Source organism: Danio aesculapii, chromosome 7 (genome assembly GCF_903798145.1).
Source record: "Danio aesculapii chromosome 7, fDanAes4.1, whole genome shotgun sequence".
Lineage (NCBI taxonomy): Eukaryota > Metazoa > Chordata > Actinopteri > Cypriniformes > Danionidae > Danio > Danio aesculapii.
The window spans coordinates 7,809,254-7,832,973 of record NC_079441.1 but is presented as its reverse complement, the minus strand read 5'-3'; the positions used below and the strand labels follow the sequence as shown (position 1 = coordinate 7,832,973).

Here is a 23,720-nt window from a genome sequence, read left to right as displayed (position 1 = left end):
TATTTTCTATTGGATTGAGGTCAGGTGATTGGCTGGACCATTCTACAGCATGATTTTCTTTCTCAAAAGCATTTGAGAGTTTCCTTGGCTGTGTTTTGGATCACTGTCTTGCTGTAAGCAGCTAATATTCATTTACACTGAGGAAGGGTAGAGGATCGCTGAAGAACCACCGAGAGGTTTCAGCTGTTGTCTCGGCTTTCACTGCCTTTTTACACCTCCCTTTCTTCATGTGTGCAATACTTTTTTTCCTGTGTCATTTCATTTTATTAAACAAATTCATTTGTAAACTAATTAGATTTGTTTTCTTTGCATATGTGGATTTCTTTGGTTGTTACCAACATCCAGGGAACATTTCAAGTCAACAGCACCTTTAGAAATATGTTTTCAGAGAAAAATGGTGACGAGTTCAATACTTATTTCCCCCACTGTATATCAGCTTTATTTTCAAACATAATTCTCTTATTTAAAGGACAAATTTACCACTAAAAGGTGACTGTGTTCTAACATCTGCTATGCTGCCTACTTTTAAGGCATCATAGGAAACATCCCAAAAGCAAAAACTGTTTGAAAAACATCCTATTGGAAATTCTTTAATGCAATGGCTTTGAAGAATGACTTACAAGAATTGAAACTAAATTTTACAATAGGTCAAACAACTAAATATCAAAATGATTGTATATTTATTAAATTTCATTATTTTACTTTATTGATTGACTCATTGGTTGATTGCCAAAATAAAATGAAACATTTAATGATTCTAATAGTAATTCTGACCACCTTTTAAAACATGCAAAACATTAAAATCAAAACATTGAAAATTGTTGCGTACAATATGGTCTAATGCACTGTAAAAAGCAATAGCTCTTCTCACTAATAAAATCAAGTACAGTTACTGTAACTTATTATGAATAAGTTTGTTCACCTCACAATTTTTAAACAAGTAATCCCACTTTTTTAAGTTCTTAAACTAAATAGATTCAAGTAATCTTGGCTTAAAATAATATGTATTTACAAATTTTGAGTGGTCATGTGTCAAAAGCATGTTAATGATAGAGAAGAGCAGGGCTTAATTTGTGCCGGACCTCATTTACCGATCCCCCTCCTCAACCGCCCTCCTCCCCCGTCCACTGTTCATTTTCACTTTCTTCCCCGACCCTCTTCACTTTCGTCCGCGACACCCCTCCGCCACCTTACGCCCTGCCACAAAACCCTCCACCCCCCGCTCTTCACTTTTGTCTGCGACAATATATTATAATATATTCATATATTAATATTATTTATATAATTAAATAATAAATTATATTATTAAATATTTATATACTAAAATAAAATAATATTAATATAACAATAAATAAATAAATTTATATAAATTTTATTATTATTATTCAAAAGTCACTACCTTATGGTTTTCCATATTTAAGCATAATAATAATAATGTGCACAAACATTCAATACCAACCATTTATTTGAATTTAAAAAACAACAATTATATTTATTTGTTTTAACAGTTTGAACTTTAAATTGTGCCCTTAGTTTAACAGCACTACAACACAAAGTATAATGTGCTGTAAATGCACTCTATTTTTATGATGCTGACTACGTAGCGTGTTATTAATTGGTCTTTATTTCCCACCATGAGTCCAGGTAAAGATAAATCTGAGAATTGTTACTAAATGCATTATAAATGTTTGAAATGTATTGCTGAAACACATTACAAAGTAGGACTGAACAATATATAATCTGAGCATCGATATCACAAAGTGTGTATCTGCAATAGTCACGTCGCAGGATTCGATTATTTATTAAAGATTAAAAAATAAAGTTATTATTACATTTTATTATTTTTTTTAAATATTTATACAATGATGACTTGTTCTGGTTCTGATTTTGATAACTTATTTTAGTTACTTGCCATTTTTTTATCATTTAAATTTGGCTGGATGGTTAATAACACTTTTTGTTGTTGTTGTTGTTGTTGTTGTTGTTGTTTTTGTTGTTGTTGTGTGAAATTCAGAACGCATATTTTAATATCACTTTACCTGGACTTTAAATAGCAATAATCATATCAAACAACAGGCCAGAAAAAACAGACAATTTACTACAGATGTCTTACTTCAGAAGTGCAAGAGTATTATGTTAACAGACAACTTTTTATAGGTAAGTTTGAGAAGAGGATGAAAATAAACTTACATCATACAAGGCTATGATTCCTCCAATGAACGCGGAGAGATAAAAGATCATTCGCCAACTGTAAGAAGAAAGCTCACATGATCAGAAACCACATTTAAATTAAAACAACTAGAGTGCAGACATTTTTTAGACACTTTAAACCCATAGGTTTTCTAAGGTAGTTTTAATTAAACAATTAAAGGACATTAATCGAGGAGAATCACAACATTACAAACTTTGATTTGAAGCACAGAAGTATATGAAAATCAAAAGACAACAATACAAGACTCTGAACTTAACAGCTCTAATGAGGGAAAAACTACAATCCCATGAAGCATTGGGAATAACATAATAAAATTAAATGTAAAAATACAACAATAATAATTTTAAGTTGTCTATTAGATCTACAGAAACAGTACATTTCAAATTTACTCCAGACCGTTTTAAGTGTACTGGATTTTCTTGCACAGCATCATGGATAACGTAGTTTTTCTGCACAGATTCTGTTATTTCGCTGGATTATTTTAAAATTAGTCAATAAAAGACTGATGGGATTTTAACTTTCCATATACAATTCATTAACATGGGAAAATGAACAGGGAATGCTAGTTTAAAGGGGACCTATTATGCCTCTTTTTACAAGATGTACATTAAGTCTAAAATAAGAGTGTGTATATGAGGTTTCAGCTCAGAGTACCCACAAATAATGTTTTATTACTCTATGAAACTGCCTCATTTAGGCTTTGATCTTAATTGTGCCATTTTAGTGACTGTCGCTTTAAATTCAAATGAGATTTTACTCTTTTTCAGAAGAGGGCGGAGCTGTGGCAGCATAGTGGCAGATTCTAAAACTCTAATGGCGGGCAGCTGCTTCTCACTCAGGGCTGTTTATGTTAATGAGGGAGAGATGGTCACTAATGGGCGGGGCTTACCCCCTCTGATGACACGTACAAAGGTAGAATGTCAATCAAAGTGTTTCTGCAGACTGTTTTTATCAAGTGTGATTATAGAAAAGAGAATAAATTAAACTTTACCATTAGAAGCTGGTTATATTCACACGCTGCTCCCACACAAGTGTTTAAACCTCTTACTAAAGAGATTTTATTCATAATAGGTCCCCTTTAATACTTGGTTTTCTTCAAAATACAAGACTGTCTGATTACAAAATTGAGCATTTGAGCAATCAGAGTCAATTATTTCTGGCTGCCGTGTGCTATTAGTTCAAGTATTTCATACCTGGCCTCTCTGAATTTTTTGAGAACTCCGGGCCGGTCCTGGTTTCGTCTCCTCCTGAACCAGCGCTCCACTTGTCTACTCGACCAGCTGCATTTTTTACACAGGCCATCAATATCTGCCTGATAGCAAAGGAAAAGCAACAGGGACAGAACAGAGACATGAGCCATACTTATAGTTAGTTCCAAACACTAGCAAGTTGTGAAATACTGCAATCGATGTAATTTTCCTTTTTTTACACAGAGACGAGAGTTTATGCTTCACAAATATGGCTTTATTTTACCAAATGCTTAGAGAAATAAGGAGCAAGTACACAGCAAAATCCTATGAGTTAATATTACCCAGTTTAGATTTGGTCCCTCTCTAAATTGAGTTAAAGTTACTCAAGTTATTGAGACAATGAAAGGATTAATTAGGTGATGATTGAGCACTGATGATGAACACTTGCTGTTAATAAACAGAAACACAGAAGAGAAACACAAAACTACAACTAACTTCAGTCACTTCAGTTTGATTAAATCCGCTGAAATATAATACATTGAATCTCTCAAAATCTCAGCAGAGGATCATTAAGCAACTCCACAAACAGTAGCTTTGCTTATTACCAACCTGTTTGCTCTTATTTACACTGTAAAAAAATGGTCGTGATTACAACGGTAAAAAAAAAACTGTAAAAATGGTATGGTAAAAATCTGTAACTTGGTTAACAGTATGTTTTCTTAATATATACGGCGAATAACCGTAAATTGACTTTCCCAGAATTCCCTGTATGGCACATCACTTTTTATGCTTTTTGTTGACATTACTATGGATTTTTTTTGTTGTTTTTCCATCAGTTATGTAAATTAGAGATTTATTTTACATCTAATGTTGATAAACAATGTTTATTTCATGACTTTAATTTTATGCGTGTTACCATACTGGTGTTTAGTAGCTGTGTGAAGGACACTGAGCACCTTCTATACTCTGATACACTTTTCTGCTTGTGGGAAAAGTTGGTTGTGATGAGCATTAGTTTATTATGTAAATTCCTCATCACCACCTGCATATGACTGTGTTAACCTGTCTATCTGTGTAACAAAGGACGTGTAGATGTTGGTAATTCAAAATTTCAGACATATTACCTCTATAAATTAAAGAAATACGGTAGTTTACTGTAAAAATGAAAAATTACTTTTACGGTTTGTACTGTATTTTTAACGGTAAAATACTGGCAACCACAGCTGCCGTTTTTTAACCGTCAATTTTACGGATTTATTTTTTACAGTGTAAAGAGCGATCAAATACTTTCTGAATTGAGTAAATTTTGCTGTGTATTTTGCTGTGTATATCTGTCATAAAAAGTATGCATTTAATAAATAACATTTCAATAAATTCTCTTCAAGATTTTTAATGGTGTCTTGTCACTAAATATTACTCACATCTGTCGAAAAGCGGCATTGTATTTTCACATCACCTTTTATGATTTGTAATGTTGGATCACCAACTTCAACTACAAACTAGCCAGTGCTACCATTTATATATAGAAAATACTTTCAGGTTTTTAAAGAGGGCGACACAGTGGCGCAGTGTGTGGCACGATCGCCTTACAGATAAAAGGTCACTGGTTCGAGTCATGGCTGAACCAGTTGGCATTTCTGTGTGGAGTTTGCATGTTCTCGCCGTGTTCGTGTGGGTTTCCTCCCCAGTCCAAAGACATGCGCTAAAGGTGAATTTGATAAACTAAATTGGTCGTAGTGCATAAGAGTGTATGGGTGTTTCCCGGTGTTGGGTTGCAGCTGCAAGCGCATTCGCTGTGTAAAACATATGCTGAATAAGTTGGCGGAAAGACCTCTGAAACCAAGCTGAAAAGAAAATGAATGAATGAATGAATGAATTTTTAAAGAGCATAACACTGAATAAAATGTACTGTAAATAATTGTTTTTTTTTTAAGACTGTTTAAAAATGTCAATGTTTTAATATCATAACTATATTTATTTTGGATCATTTAAATTAGATAAACTCTAAAATAATGTTAATAAAATGTATTTATTTAATAAATAATAAAACACTATTGAAAAATATTTCCGATTTTTAATCTAATACATTATTTTTAATCAATCTTTTAATTTATTAATATTGGCAGCACAGTGGCGCAGTGGGCAGCACAATACAAGTAGCACAATCACAGCAAGACGGTTGCTGTTTCGAGCCCTGGCTGGGTCAGTTGGCATTTCTGTATAGAGTTTGCATGTTCTGTCCGAGTTCACGTGGGTTTCCTTCAGGTGCTCCGGTTTCCCCCACAGTCCAAAGACATGTAGTACAGGTGAATTGAATAAGCTGAATTGGCCGAAGTATATGTGAGTGTGTGCAAGAGTGTGTGGGTGTTTCCCAGTGTTGGGTTGCGGCTGAAAGGCCATCCGCTGTGTAAAACTTGTGCAGGATAAGTTGGCGGTTCATTTTGCTGTGGTGACCCCTGATTAAAAAAGGAACTAAGCCGAAAAGAAAATGAATGAATTAATTAATTAATATTTTTTAATAAATTATTTTAACACACACTCATTCACACACACACTTATACACTATGGCCAATTTAGTTTATCCGATTTACCTATAGCACATGCATTTGGGCTGTGGAGGAAACCAGAGCACCCGGAGGAAACTCACGCGAACATGGGAAGAACATGCAAACTCCACACAGAAATGTCAACTGACCCAACCAGGACTCAAACCAGTGACCTTCTTGCCCTGAGGCGACAGTGCTAACCACTGAGCCACCGTGACGCCCTAAGTAAATATGTGTAATAAATATAAACATTTACTAGTATTGGTATTATTAATATTTTGACAAAACTAAGACCTTCCACTACTCCCAGCAAGTAATAATATAATTATTTGATGCCTAAATCATGCTTGCTTATATTTTGCTTTTCCATCACATACTTTACAGGGATCTGAAGGTGATGAGCTTGAAAACTTTACCTGTCCTGGGTTTTTTGACTTGGTAGTGAAGTGATGTTCAAGAACAGCATTGTGCTCCGCTCTGTATCTGGTTTTCTCTGTAATGCCCAGTGAAGCTGCAAGAGGTGTCGCTATTAACCTAAACAGACACACATTCGTGAAACTAGAGGAGTAAAGTTCGTTGACAAACATAAATGCTGACTGAGCTGCTTCAATTAGCATGTTGCTAACTGCTAAGATTTTTATCTCAGTGTTGTAGATATATATAGATGTACTTCCAACTTGAAATGGAATATTGAGTAAGGGGCGGGGCTTTCTTTTGTTCGTCATTCCCTCATAGCAAACGAATGGTAAGAGGGGGGTGGTCATGAACATTAATATACAGTTGCTATAGAAGCCCTTTAGTTGATGTCAACAGAAAGACTGCCACTCCAATCAAAAAAAGCAAATGGTCGGACATTAATTGAAGATTACCAAAACAACCCCCCCCCCCCAGTTGATTAACTTTTACAGATTAATAATTAATTTTAAGAATAACAATGTGAGCTAGCAAAATAAACATGGCAAATATTGATTTTATGCAGGCTTTAACATGTTGGATATAATGTTCTAGTACATTAGCATATTGTTAGCATGAATTAACATGGTGCTGTTGTGTTTTTACATGAATTAGCACTTTGCTAGCAATAATTAGCATGTTGGCAGTAGCGCTGTGCGATTAACTGAAATCGTATCAAAAATCGCAATTTGAACTTGCACGATTTCTAAATCGCCTTAATCGGTTTTCCCGCATTATGCTATTTGAACTAATCATAACGCAGAAGCAGAGCGCGAGAACAGGAGACTGAGCATAATCACAAATAGCCTAAAATGCATGCATAAACAGGAATGATGAGTTCAGCACAGGACAACTTGGTGCCCACAGAAAGTCAACATCTGTGGTGTGGGAGATTACTTGGCATACAGGAAGGCTGATGCATTCCACAACCATGTAACCTTTAAGATCTGTCAGTTACATATCGTGTCTAAAAGCGAGTGGAAAGCCAGAGCGCTTCCTTCTGCATTTCAATGTGATTTGCAATCATGCTCCACTGTCATTTGTTCACCATCAACCGTTTTCTTAGAGGATGACAAACTAACAAAACATTGCTGCGGTTCCTATACGGAGATTTATTTATGGAGAAAATTCAAAAGCACTGCAGTGTTTGGGTGTTCTGTGTTTGTCTGAGGTAATTAGTCTACCCAAATGTGTATATTCCATACAAAGTATGAAGCTGCTCGGTCAGTTCTTGTTATGTGACTCGTGGTGCACTTGCCGCATTCTGAAAAGATGTTTTCAACTGGGTGGGCCTGGAAAACCGGAGCGCCTCCATTGGAAATAACGAAATTGTGCACGCAAATGACATGAGTTGTGAACGGCCTAATTCACAGCAGCATCACAAATAGGGGTGTAATCTATGCATGGCAACAACAAAAAAATCTGTGGACACGTATAAAAGCGCACTTCTGTTATGCGGTCAAGCAGAACATCGGAGCCTTACTCGAGTTTGATGGCAGCTAACATGAATTTGTATGTTGCAGGCATGTAACTAGCATTAATTGTTTTTAGCAGGTTTTTTCATCACTTTTACATGCTAGCATGAATTAGCATTATTGCAAACATGACGGAATGTTGCTATCATTTTATTATCGTGAATTAGCATGCTGATAGCAAGAATTAGCATTGCTCAAACATAACTATGAATGTGGCTTTCATTTTATTATCAGGAATTACCAAGTTTCTAGCATGAATAGGCTGACAGACTGAAAATTAAAAGTCTGTGTGCATATACCCTTTTAGCATGTTGTTAAGGTATTTTAGCATGAATAAGAATGTAGCGGACTTAAATTAACGTTACTAAGAAATGTTAAAGTGATTTAAAATGTAGCTAGCATTAAATCAGCATGTTGTTAATCTATTACTTTCAAAAAATACAATAAAATTAAAGTGTTTTATGATGAATTATGCAAGAATTAGTATATCGCTAGCATAAAATAGTAAAAAAAGAGATAGCATAACACTTCAGATTAGCCAGACGGTTTGATGCGAGTTTGGTTGTTGTACATCCCACACATGAATTATTTTGAAAATCATTTTCAGTTAAAGAAAATCAAGGACACAAAAGCGGTTAAGCTGTTTAAGCTACAAAAAAAAGTAGTTTAATGTTCCTAACACGCGTTTAAAATGATTTAATATGTTGCTAGCATTAAATCAGCATGTTCCTAATCTATTTCTTACAACAACAAAAAACAAGAATTGGTGTATCGGTAGCATAAATTAGTAAGAAAAGGGCATAACACATCAGATTAGCCACACTGTGAAAATATCTGTTAAGTAACAGTTTCCGTATTTTGGGTTTTTGTTTATTTTACGGTTGTGAACTGCATTATGGGATGTTGATCTCTGCTCTGTCCACTTTCGATGTTAAAAAATTCAACTCTACAGTTCAACAGTGACTTTTATTGACATTTTAGTAGCTTGAAATAATATAATAAAACTTTTTAAGGTTAAAAGTTGTCAGAAAGAAAAATCAAGGTCTCATAATGTGATTCAAAAAGCATAAATAAATGGGGAAAAATAAAAACAGGAATCACAAAATTCTGCTAATTTACCAACTCAGGCTCATTCCGATTACGCAGCCCTATATACATTTCTGGAGAGTGCCAAATATGTCCCAGGAGCTATGTTTTCTTGCAGTTTTTGCGAATCAAACAGAGGTTGCTGTATCTGCTTTTTGAGAACTCAAATTTCTCTTGTGAGTGCCATACGCACCTGCTCTTCTCACATAAATCCACCAGAGGCCGCTGTCGACTGACTAACTTGACTGACCAACTGACCAATACCCTCACCCTCCCCTTCCCTAAACCCAACCGATAGTGTTTTCAAAAGCACGGATTGACCTGCGCCGACCCACTTCTCTATACCCAACTGACAGTGTTTTCAAAAGCAATCAAGAAAAAGAAAAGCCCTAGTGGCAGCCTGATTTTTACTACGTTTTTAGATTTTACCAGAATCTCACCCTGTTATTTACTTGTTCATTTTATAATTTTGACTTGTTTTTGTCTTACCTGCTTTCTGGAACAGGTCTTCTCTGGACTCAAACTCTGTCGAACCACTGGACAAACTGGTAATAGCAGGAAAGCCGCCTATACGGAGCTAATCGGTCAGCTAGTAAGCGCGAAAAGGAACGATGTCAAACCGCCCCGTAGCGTTCATTTTAAATACGAAATGCAGCCATACATTCCTCTGGCTACATAATTCACGCTCTCCAGAAATGTATGTAGGGGTACGTTTTCAGAATGAGCCTATGTTGTAAATCACGAATATTTTTTTACAGTGCAGACAGTTTGATGTGAGTTTGGTTGTTGTACATCCCACACGTGATTTATAGTAAAAATCCTTTTCAGGACACAAACGTTGTAACCTATTGAAGCTAAAAAACGAAATAGTGATGTTTTTCCAACAAGTTTCCTGCAACACAAGAATAACAAAAGAAGCATCTTACCGCTCAAACAGGTATCTGACCATCAGGAAGATGAGAGCGTATGGCAGTGTGATGTAAAGGTGTGAAGGTCTGGCATAGACGAGACCGTCTTCATCTTTCAGATCAGCCCACGTTAGGTTCCCCGGCAGCCAGAGACGATCCCACCAAAACCACTCGCCCAGCGTCCCGATCACCAACATCTAGAGACAAACACCCACAGACATTCAATTAAATTAAATTCATCTTTATTTTTATAACGCTTTTTAAAATGTATGTTATAATGTGTCAAAGCAGCTTAACATACTCTTAGAAAAGTAAGTGAAAACCATAATACACACGCATGACTACAAGTGTTTCATTTTATGACTAGAGCAACTAAACAACTTTTCAAATAATGGAGCTTTTTCACATTTGCAGTTTTCTCTGTAGCGGAAGTCGTCACAGATGTGTAAACTTAGCGCGCAGTGAATGGGAGAGTCCAACAAATAATTATTTTACAATCCTATTTGCTGAAAAAATAAAAGAAAAACTCCACGATGGTGTTATCAAGTTGTGTGAGACTGATGACGGCAGCCAGAAGAGACAACAACTTATATGTTGAACATGTTAAACATCATTTGGGAAATATTTGAAAAAGAAAGTCACAGGAGAGAATCATTTTGACTTCAACTGGACATCATTAGCAGATACAAAAAATATATATTAATGTTTAATAAATACAAACTAGTAGATACATTTAATAGTATTGGTATTACTAATATTTTGCCTCTACTAACATGAACTAACATGTCACGTCCACTTGTTTAAATAAAAAATAATCACACGTTTATGTGTATATATATATATATATATATATATATATATATATATATATATATATATATATATGTAAATATACAACAGTTCTGTCTGGTTCTTGAATCTGATTGGCTGAAAGCCGTGAGATATTCTGCAATAACAGCACTCGTCCAGCCTCTTCACCCTTCTCCTTTGTATTACTCCGCCCACATACAGCAACAAGAGGACACTTTACAGTTTGACAATTATTGCAGCTGTTGGACAACACAATGTACTTTTGAGGCTTTTTTAGCTGAGAATGTAGTTGTTCAGATTGCAACTATACAGTTTATTTATAACGATAGAGCGTATTTCGAAATATTTATAATTTCTGAGAGACAGCGCATCGGCGGCCATGAGCTAAAGATGGTTGACATTGTCGATCCACAAGATGGCGCCAGGACCGCATAATATACCCTTGCTTAGAATATTAAAACAGAAGTTTTTTCGAACTGTTGTATAAAGGCAATATCACACGAGTAGCAGTGCGACATGACTGTATATCAGCACTGGTGGGACACTAAGGTACTCTGCCTGCGGCCTCGTGCCGACCACTAGTGTTGATATACAGCCATATCGCACTGGTACTCATGTGATATTGCTCATATAAAATATGAACTATAAATATATATATATTTAACTATATATATATATCTATACACAGTATTCTTTTGTGAAATGTATATATTTAAAATACAATATTCAGTTTAATCGAAGTTTTATATATATATATATATATGATGTATAAAGGCAGTCCAGAATCGTAGTCAAATGTATCAGACGGGAGGTCTGTAGACAGGCGGCAGACAAGGAGAAAGGGAAACCAGGCAAACAAGACTCGGCAATAGAAGTGAAAGTGTGTGCTGTTTAAGTAGAGTCTGTAATCAGTCTTTGACAATGCTCAGGTGGTGCGAGTCTAATCAGTAGAGACTTGGAGCAGGTGTGAGTACGTGTGTGGCATGACTGAATATGTAGTCCATTAATGGAGGAATTGTAGTCCATGTGTGTTTGTGTGTAAGATCTAGCGATCTGGGAGTTATGATCGCTGATGATCGTGACAGTATCTTGAAATATATCTAGTCAATTATTATGTACTGTCATCATGGCAAGGAGAAAAGAAATCAGTCATTAGACATTAGTTATTAAATCTATTATGTGTTGGAAAAAATCAAATCTCCATTAAAAATACAGAGAGTGGGGTGGGAGTGGGGTTAAATGCAGTTTTTGAGCCTTAATAAAAGATTCTCCAAATGTGTTGACGGTAAACAGCTGTGCTTCTACTGTAAACAGTGTTTATAGGGGCCCTGCTGACCTGCGGCAAAACAACCAACCACAGCTGATCCGGGAGGACGAGTAGAGCTCGTATTGTGTGGATTTAAAGTTCACAGCCATTCATTCATTTACAACAACACCTCACACCCAAGTTTAATAATTATTAGCTGCGAAAGTATAAATCACAAGTGAAAGTCGGTCACAGAGACTGAATAATAATGCAGTCTTGGGTTACTTTAGTTCACACTCCTTAGACTGGGTTAGTGATTAATCCTGACAGCAGGTTTGGAGACATTAAGCTGCCATCTATATATCATGCTTCTACAATCATGCTAGCGGTGTGGAAAATTATGCTGGCATCCATCCATCAGTCAGTCTATCATATTGCTAAATCATGCGAGGAGTGTGCAAAATCATGATAGAAACATGCTAACAATTTGCATGTTAGGCAATATGTTGGGCAAGCTACTTGAAAAATGTAGTGAGCTAAGCTATTAGCTACACTCCTTAAAATGTAGCTTAACTACATTGAAAGCTACACCCTGGGAAATGTAACAAGCTAAGCTAAATGCTACATGGCAAAAGTAGCTTAGCTAGATTTAAGCTATTTTTGCAATTTTCATTTTTAAATCGAAGCAACTTAAATCCAAGTCAATCATCTCTTAGTGAACACTAAAACTGTCAATGAATCATGTGAGGCAGAATTGTTCAGTTCAGTTATTCACTGTAAATAATATATATTGTACCAAACAGAAACGAATTATAGTATATAACAGCAAAAACTAAAAAAATCTATAAAACCAGGTGTTACACATTTAATATACTATATAGTAATTTATAGTAAACGGAAATATTTACACTAACTTACAGATTGTAGTATCATTAATAACTATCATGAAATTATAGAAATTACCATAGCCTTTACTACAGAAAACTAATATATATATATATATACACACACACACAACTTCTCTCTCTCAGTCATCTCAAATGTTCCCCAAACAACTATAGATGTTTCCCCATCTATCTATCATGCTTTTAAATCATGTAAGAGTGGAAATTAATGCAAGTAACATGCTAACCATATGCTAAATCATGCTACCATCTTTAGGAAGTGTGGAAAATCATGCTAGCAGCATGCTAACTTTATGCTACATCTATCTATCTATCTATCTATCTATCTATCTATCTATCTATCTATCTATCTATCTATCTATCTATCTATCTATCTATCTATCTATCTATCTATCTATCTATCTATCTATCATTCCATCCGTCCATCCATCCATCCATCCATCCATCCATCCATCCATCCATCCATCCATCCATCCATCCATCCATCCATCCATCTATCTATCTATCTATCTATCTATCTATCTATCTATCTATCTATCTATCTATCTATATACAGGAAGTTTTGAAAACCATGCTGGCAGCGTGCTAACATTATGCCACATCTATCTATCTATCTATCTATCTATCTATCTATCTATCTATCTATCTATCTATCTATCTATCTATCTATCTATCTATCTATCTATCTATCTATCTATCTATCTATCTATCTATCTATCTATCTATCTATCATTCCATCTGTCCATCCGTCCATACATCCATCCATCCATCCATCTATCTATCTATCTATCTATCTATCTATCTATCTATCTATCTATCTATCTATCTATCTATCTATCTATCTATCTATCTATCTATCTATCTATCTATCTATCTATCTATCTATCTATCTATCATTCCATCTGTCCATCCATCCATCCATCCATCCATCCATCTATCCATCTATCTATCTATCTATCTATCTATCTATCTATCTATCTATCTATCTATCTATCTATCTATCTATCTATCTATCTATCTATCTATCTATCTATCTATCATTCCATCTGTCCATCCGTCCATACATCCATCCATCCATCTATCTATCTATCTATCTATCTATCTATCTATCTATCTATCTATCTATCTATCTATCTATCTATCTATCTATCTATCTATCTATCTATCTATCTATCTATCTATCTATCTATCTATCTATCATTCCATCTGTCCATCCATCCATCCATCCATCCATCCATCTATCCATCTATCCATCTATCTATCTATCTATCTATCTATCTATCTATCTATCTATCTATCTATCTATCTATCTATCTATCTATCTATCTATCTATCTTGCTTTTAATCATGTAAGAGTGGAAATTAATGCAAGTAACATGCTAACCATATGCTATATCATGCTACTATCTTTAGGAAGTGTGGAAAATCATGCTAGCAGCATGCATCTATCTGTCTGTCTGTCTGTCTGACTGTTAACTATCTGTCTACTTGTCTGTATATCTATCTATCGCTAAATAATGCTAATAGTCTGGAAAATTATAATAGAAAACATTTCTTATTCAGCAAAGATGCACTAAATCAATGAAAATGGTAAAGACATTTATAAAGTTACAAAATAGTTCTAAAATTGTTGTTCTAAAATGAATTCTGACAGTTTTTCGCTAAAAAATTTATTTTTTTTTGAGCATCAAATCATCACATTATACAGAATTATGAAGGATCATGTAACACTTGAACACTAGAGTAATGATCCTGAAAACTCAGCTTTCCGTCACATTCAAATACATTATAACATTTTACATTTGTAATTGTAATATTTCACGATATTTCAGCTTTTACCCTAGTTTACAGCAAATAAATGCAGCCTTGATGAACAGGAGAGTCTTCTTTCAAACACACACACACACACACACACACACACACACACACACACACACACACACACACACACACACACATACACATCTTACCTTTTAGCTGATATTTGACCTTTGGAGTATGATAATCCTATCGTGTACCTGCTCATCTCTTTAAGCATTATATAATCTTATTTCCTTTATTTAATTTAGCCTCTTTTTATTTATCAGCTCTTTCTCCATGACAGTACAACCACAAAGCAGGAGCAGAACAGCATGTCAACTGAACATAACAAAGAGCTCACGGTCTGTTTGACTAAGACGGTGTGTAAATAAAGCACATGTTAAGATCACACAAAATTATTATCCTCCGTCCCTTCAGCTATAAATCACTCTCTGTTATCACAAAACACCGTAAACCTTTTCTGAGAACAAGAAACTAGGACAAACTCAAGAACTTCAGCACATTAAAAATGTTTCAGACTTTTAAGCAGGCATCAGGTCAGGGGTCGTCGTTTGTGATATACATTTCAACAAGAACACATTTCAACACTCAGAACTATAATGATGTTTTACAACAGCTAAAGTTCAAGTGATTTACATCATTTTCTGGCTTCAATCAGCCTTTAATCTTGCATTGGCGCTTTGCTTTTTTCGGTGGCCACACGTGAAAGCATCTTGATTAAAGCTGCTCAAGAATTTTTTAATTAAATATTTAATAAGCACCAAATAAGTGATTTCAGTAGCAGCAAGGAGAGCTAATGATAACTTAACAGTAATGCCTCATTATTAGCATTAATTCAATACAATCTCAGAAATAAAGCCAGGACTGGGGTTACCTTTATAAAAAGGTTCATTTTTGTTACTTTTAGGTGCTAATATGCATCTTTAAGGTACACTTTTGAGCCTTTAGTTACTGATATACTCCTTGTCGACCCTTTAGAAACTAATATGCACCCTAAAGGTATCAATATCGACCCTTTAGGTACTAATGTGACCTTTTAAGATATCAATATCGAATATTTACATACTAATACGCACCATTAAGGTAACAATAATGACCCTTTTCATACTAATATGCACTTTTAAAGTACCAATATCGACACTTTAGGCACTAATATGACCTTTTAAAGTAACAATTTGGACTATTTACCTATATATGCACCTTTAAAGTACTAATATTGACCCTTTAGGTACTGATATGCACCTTATGGACCCTTTAGAAATGAATGCACTTTTAAAGGTATCAATATCGAACCTTTAGGTACTAATACCTCCCTTTCAATGTATCAATATTGAATATTTTGTACTAATACGCACCTTCAAGGTACCAATATTGACCCATTAAATATTAATATGCACATTTAAGATATCGATATTGACGCTTTAGGTACTAATAAGAACTTTTAAGGTAACAATATCGACCCTTTAGATACTAATATGCACTTTTAATATACCAATATCAATGCTTTAGGTTCTAATATGCACTTTTAAGGTATCAAATTGACCCTTTATGTACTAATGAGAACTTTTAATGTACCAATATTGACCTTTTAGGTACTAATATGCACTTTTATGGTATATCAATATTAAGACTTTACAGTAGGTACTAATGTGCACTTTTAAGATACCAATATTTACCTTTTAGGTAGTAATACGCACTTTTCAGGCAACAATTTTGACATTTTAGGTACAAATAAGCATCTTTAGGGTACCAATATTGACCCTTTAGGTGCAATTTTGCACTTTTGTGGTACACCAATATCGATGCTTTACAGTGGGTACTAATATGCACTTTTAAGATAGCAAAATTTACCCTAAAGTAATACCCAATACCCTTTACACATTTTAGGTACCAATATTGACGCTTTAGATACTAATATGCACTTTTAAGATACCAATATTGAGCTTTTAGGTAGTAATATGCACTTTTAAGATACAATTATTGACCCTTTAGCAAGTAATATGCACTTTAAGCCACCAATATCAACATTTTAAGTACTAATATGCACATTTAGTGTACCAATATTGACTTTTTAGGTACTAATTACACTGTTCCTATTTACTGTGACCTTTTATGTGAAGCTGCTTTGACACAATCTACATTGTATAAGCGCTATACAAATAAAGGTGAATTGAATTGAATTGAACTAATATGGACTTTTATGGTATACCAATATCAAGGCTTTACAGTAGGTACTAATATGCACTTTTAAGATAGCAAAATTTACCCTAAAGTAATATTAAGTTTTAAGGCACCAATATCGACATTTCAGGTACTAATATGCACTTTTAGGGTACCAATATTGACCCTTTAGGTACTAATATGCCTTTTTATGGTATACCAATATCGAGGCTTTTTACAGTAGGTACTAATATGCACTTTTAAAATACCAATATTGATCCTTTAGGTACTAATTTGCACCTTAATGCACCAATATTGACCTTTAAGTACTAATATGCACTTTTAAGATACTAGTATCAACCCTTTAGGTACAATTATGCACTTTTATGGTATACCAATATCAAGGCTTTACAGTGGGTACAAATATGCACTTTTAAGATGCCAAAATTGACCCTTTAGGAAGTAATATACACTTTTAAGGCACCAATATTGACATTTTATGTACTAATATGCACTTTTAGGGTAACAATATCGACCCTTTTTATTTATCAATATGCAGTTTTAAGGCACTGATATTAACCCTTTAAGTACTAATATGCACTAATATAACCCTTTAAGTACTAATATGCACTTTTATGGTATGCCAATATTGAGGGTTTACGGTAATGCACCTTTATAATGCACCTTAATATGCAGTTTTAAGATAATATTAACCCTTTAGGTACTAATATGCCCTTTCAAAGTATCGAAATTAAATATCTACGTACCAATATACACCTTCAGGGTACTAATGTTTACCCATCAAATACTAATATGCACATTTAAGATATCAATATTGACCCTTTAGGTATTAATAGGAACTTTTAAGGTAACAATATTGACCCTTTAGATAAAATGATGCACTTTTATGGTATACCAATATCGAGGCTTTACAGTAGGTACTAATGTGCACTTTTAAAATACCAAAATTGACGCTTTAGCTACTAATATGCCCTTTTAAGGTACAATATCCACCCTTAACATACTAACATGCACCTTCAAGGTACCAATATTGACCTTTTACATACTAATGTGCACATTTAAGATACAAATTTTGACCTTTTGTGTATTAATAGGCACTTTTAGAGTACCAATATCAACACTTTAGGTACTAGTATGGACTTTTACGATACCAATATTGACCCTTTTATTTACTAATATGCAGTTTTAAGGCACTAATATTGACCCTTTAGGTACTAATATGCACTTTTAAGAGACCAATATTGGCCCTTTTATTTACTAATATGCAGTTTTAAGGCACTAATATTGACCCTTTAGGTACTAATATGCACTTTTAAGAGACCAATATTGGCCCTTTTATTTACTAATATGCACTTTTAAGGCACTAATATTGACCCTTTAAGTACTAATATGCACTTTTAAGAGACCAATATTGGCCCTTTTATTTACTAATATGCACTTTTATGGTATACCAATATCGAGGGTTTACAGTAAGTACTAATATGCACTTTTAAAATACCAAAATTGACTCTTTACTGTATTTATATGCCCTTTTAAAGTACCAATATCAACCCTTTACATATGAATATGCACCTTTAGGTTAAAATAAGCACCTTTAAAGTACAATATCCACCCTTTACATACTAACATGCACCTTCAAGGTACCAATATTGACCCTTTAAATAATGTGCACATTTAAGATGCAAATATTGACCTTTTAGTGACTAATATGCACTTTTAAGATAATATTAACCCTTTAGGTACTAATATGTCCTTTAAAGGTGTCAAAATTGAATATCTACGTACCAATATGCACCTTCAGGGAACCAATATTTACCCATTAAATACTAATATGTACATTTAAGATATCAATATCGACCCTTTAGATACAATTATGCACTTTTATGGTATACCAATATCGAGGCTTTACAGTAGGTACTAATATGCACTTTTAAAGTACCAAAATTGACATTTTAGGTACTAATATGCCATTTAAGGTACAATATCCACCCTTAACATACTAACATGCACCTTTAAGGTACCAATATTGACCCTCTACATACTAATGTGCACATTTAAGATACAAATATTGACCTTTTAGGTACTAAAATGCACTTTTAAGATACCAATATTGACCCTTTAGGTACTAAGCACTTTAAAACCTCCCTCAAAATTAGTATTGTTTGTAGTTAATGTTAGTAAATACAGGAACTAATAATTAAACCTTATTGTAAAGTGTGACCAAAGAACTGCTGAATAAGCTTCTTTACTGTTCATTACAAACTCCATCCAAAAAATAAATAAATAAAACATGCTTCAAATGTATTCTTTGTCTCTAAATCTCCTCTCCACTTACCTCTATTCACACTGCATGAAAGCCAAGGTCAAGAAAGCTCCAGTTTACCTCTTGTTACTGTCTAATTTCTCTCCGTTGAGACGCGTGTAACATGACAGCACTGTTGCACTGGCGGCCCATTGGAACGCTCTTGTTTCAAATAGTCCAGTCACACCCTGCCTGCTTGACTAGCGATTGAGCAGTTATTTTCCCCTCCCTGCTTTCCTCCTTCTTACCGTTCACAGGTTAACAGGCATTCGGCGGGTTCATTCTCTCACACACACACATACAGAAAAACTGCGCCCTCAGGACTCACTAGTTTGCATTGTGCAACTGATAGAGAGCAAGGCGAGGGTCACGATAGTGAACACAATGGCGACAAATGGTCTGATAAGACAAAGCACACTCAGACGGTGACTCAGTCCAACGGGGTGTGTTTTTGGGCAGGACTCGATGTCTGTACTCGCTCCCATTCGTTACCTGGAATTCAAGAAACACCTTTGGTTATTTATAGCCGCTTGTTTTACTTCAGGACACAGATTTCACTTGGAATGCCAACCAGCACGACCAAACGTCTAGGATTGGTGTATAAAAAAAGTAAACAAAAGCATGTTGGGAATTAAACATTGATACGCTGGGATGTTATCTCAGACTATGTATCCAATGATGTGGTTATTCATTAACTTTGAGGTTATTAGAGGATTAAGGCATTACTGTAGTTTTTATTAATCGTTTAAGATATTATTTTTATATATATTAAATATACACTCAAATACGGGTCAAATGTTTGGGATCAGACCGGTTTTGTGAAGTTTTTAAAAGAAGAATATTCTGATTTGATTTGATTATTTTGAACAGAATATCACACCTAAAACAATTCCTCATATAAAACACCGTTCATGATGATCAACAAAATAACCACCTATCCATAAACAATCAAATTAATTTAGTCGGTTCGAAATGTAGATATGTGGAGTGTATACAGACATGCACAAACTTTTTTACAACCCAGGCTCATTCTGAAAACGTACCCCTATATACATTTCTGGAGAGCGCCAAATACATCCCAGGAGCTACATTTTCTTTGCAGTTTTTGTTTTCGCGAATCCACTAGAGGCCGCTGTGTGAGTGCCAGTTGCGCCTGATCTTTTTTTACATTTTCAGATTTTACCACATTCTCACCCTGTTATTTACTTGTTTATGTTATTTTTTGGATTCTGTTTTTGTTTTACCTGCTCTCTGGAACTATTCTTCACTCGAACCCTGTCGTTGCAGTCAACTCCTCTCTGCATTAAATATACACTCAAATATGGGTCAAATGTTTGGGATCAGACAGGTTTTGTGAAGTTTTTAAAAGAAGAATATTCTGATTTGATTTGATTATTTTGAACAGAATATCACACCTAAAACAATTCCTCATATAAAACACCGTTCATGATGATCAACAAAATAACCACCTATCCATAAACAATCAAATTAATTTAGTCGGTTCGAAATGTAGATATGTGGAGTGTATACAGACATGCACAAACTTTTTTACAACCCAGGCTCATTTTGAAAACGTACCCCTATATACATTTCCGGAGAGCGACAAACATGTCCCAGGAGATACATTTTTTTTTTGGAGTTTTTGTTTTCGCGAATCCACCAGAGGCCGCTGTGTATGCTTTTTCAGATCTCAAATTTCTCTCGCGAGTGCCAGTTGCGCCTGATCTTGCGTAAATCCACCAGAGGCCGATGTCAATTGACTGACTTACCAGCCAACCGATATCCCCACCCACCGCCTTCCTTGAACCCAACTGATAGTGTTTTAAAAAGCACCGATTAACCTGTCCAAAAGCAATCCAGAAAAAGAAAAGCCCCCTGATTTTTTTTTTTACATTTTCAGATTTTACCACATTCTCACCCTGTTATTTACTTGTTTATTTTATTTTTTGGATTCTGTTTTTGTTTTACCTGCTCTCTGGAACTGTTCTTCACTCGAACCCTGTCGTTGCAGTCAACTCCTCTCTGCATTTTAAGTCCGCCAACGTACATGGCGAGCTACTGGACAAACTGTTTGTTTTAAGAACAAAATGAAGCCATATGCACTTCTGGCTATACATAAATCGAGATCTCCAGAAATGTATACAGGGGGCGTTTCAGAATCGGTGTGTTTCTTTTTATAGTTGTCCTTGTTTTCACCTTTTTATCTGCAGATTCCGACTAATTTTATGATCTAATACAACACCAAGAAACTTAGAAGCTGTGCTAAATTATCCACAGAACAAAACATTTGTATTATCTGCAAACGAAATAACTGTAAACAACTCTGATACAGATATCATGAATGTAAATTATAAACAAAATTGGACCTAAAACTGATCCTTGTGGTATGCCACAATTTACAGTCATATATGATGATTAAGGCGACAAGGTGGCTCAGTGGTTAGCGCTGTGGCCTCACAGCAAGGAGGTCACTGGTTCGAGTCCCAGCTGCGCCAGTTTTCATTTCTGTGTGGAGTTCGCATGTTCTCCCCGTGTTGGCGTGGGTTTCCTCTGGGTGCTCCGAAGTCCAAACACATGCGCTATATGTGAATTGAATCAACTAAATTGGCTGTAGTGTATGAGTGTGTGTGAATGTGAGAGTGTATGGATGTTTCCCAGTACTGGGAAGGAATAGTTGGTGGTTCGTTCTGCTGTGTTGAACTCTGAAATAGAGACTAAGCCAAAGGAAAATGAATGAATACAAGGCCGTAGCAACCGGAGAGGATTGGGGGGTGGGGGGGTGGTACGTCCCCCTCACTTTTAGAGACAGACCATTTAGGAACACGTCATTAATAATTATATGAACGAAACTTTTGGATCTCATACTGCTGCCCATCCCCCACCCCAACCCCCGCCAACTGTTGAAATGTCCGCTACGCCCCTGAATCAATATGATGATTTATGGTTACTAATTTTAACTAACTGTTGCCTATTTCTTAAATAACTGTCTTAAATAAATTCTGAAAATCAAGAGTGAATTTATCTAATCAGAAATAGTGTACAAAACTTCAACTTCTTATTTATATAGCACATTTAACTGGAAGTTGAATTGCCCACGGTGCTTCACATAAGATGCAGAAATGTCAAATATATAAATGACATGGGCAACAAAGTACAAACCTTCCATTAAAAAAGCATTTCTTAGGGTATAATCTGTTTTAAATCATTCATTCATTCATTTTCCTTCAGCTTAGTCCCCTTATTAATCTGTGGTCGCCACAGCGGAATGAACCGCCAACTTATCCAGCACATGTTTTACACAGCGGATACCCTACCCAGTGCTAGAAAACACCCATATACTTAACCAGAATGGACTGCTAACTATAGCACAAGTCTTTGGACTGTGGGGGAAACCGGAGCACCTGGAGGAAACCCACACCAACATGCAAACTCCACAGAGAAATGCCAACTGACCCAGCCGAGACACAATTTAATCAGGTTTATTTATAGAGTAGCAAAACCGATTTGTTTGTTTTTTATCTGTGATTTTAAATGTATTGTATTAATTAACATTATCTAGTAGTCATCTAATAAGCCTAATGATGGCGTTAATGTTAGTGACAGCTGTGTGATCTTCTGTACTGATGCGTTACACTCTGAAAAGCTGTTGGCGACAGGATCAATTGTTGATTCTGGACATTAGCATATAAACTGATGGCAATGACTGGCTCTCATTAGTTGCTGATGTAATTGAAATGCTAATGATGATGGTGTTGGACCTGCTCCCAGTCAGAGGAATAAACCTGCAGTGATGTGCATATACAGTCAGAATTATTAGCCCCCTTTTATTTTTTTCTTCTTTTTTAAATATTTCCCAAATGATGTTTAACAGAGCAAGGAAATTTTCACAGTATGTCTGATAATTTTTTCTTCTTAAGAAAGTCTTATTCGTTTTATTTAGGCTAGAATAAAAGCAATTTTTAAAAACATTTTAGGGACAATATTATTAGCCCCTTTAAGCTAATTTTATTTTTGATAGTCTACAGAACAAACCATCATTATACAATATCTTGCCTAATTACCCTAACCTGCCTAGTTAACCTAATTAACCTAGTTAAGCCTTTAAATGTCACTTTAAGCTGTATAGAAGCGTCTTGAAAAATAGTCAAATATTATTTACTGTCATCATGGCAAAGATAAAAGAAATCAGTTATTAGAGATGAGTTATTAAAACTATTATGATTAGAAATGTGTTGAAAAAAATCTTCTCTCCGTTAAATAGAAATTGGGGAAGAAAATAAACAGGGGGGCTAATAATTCTGACTTCAACTGTATATCACACACCTTTTACACCATGGAAGCCACTGAATTAAAAAATAAATACATAAATAGAAAAGAGGAAATTAAGCCATTTAATCCCATAAATCAGCATTCTTTTCCACCTCACAATTGTGAAGTTATACACTGCCAATTCTGACTTTTTTTTTCAGGTTCACATTTTCTTCAACCCCTAACCAGAAAAAGTTGGGACAGTCTGGAAAACACAAATAAAATAAAAAAGTAGTGATTTCCAAATTTACTTTGACTTTTATTTCTTTGCAGACAA

The 23,720-nt window shown here is 34.9% G+C and overlaps 1 protein-coding gene across 1 annotated transcript in view; it reads right to left on the bottom strand.

Annotated features, from left to right (window-relative positions):
• The window catches only part of cers3a (ceramide synthase 3a), a 48,345-nt gene extending 28,862 nt beyond the window's left edge, over positions 1–19,483 (bottom strand). Inside the window, exons 1-5 of the mRNA XM_056461007.1 lie at positions 19,169–19,483; positions 9,889–10,067; positions 6,365–6,482; positions 3,406–3,524; positions 2,191–2,248 (exon numbers count right to left, since the gene is read on the bottom strand). Coding sequence (XP_056316982.1) covers positions 2,191–2,248; positions 3,406–3,524; positions 6,365–6,482; positions 9,889–10,067 — 474 coding nt within the window. The 5' untranslated portion in view covers positions 19,169–19,483. The remainder of the gene's footprint in view (positions 1–2,190; positions 2,249–3,405; positions 3,525–6,364; positions 6,483–9,888; positions 10,068–19,168) is intronic.
• Between the last annotated feature and the right edge of the window lie 4,237 nt (positions 19,484–23,720).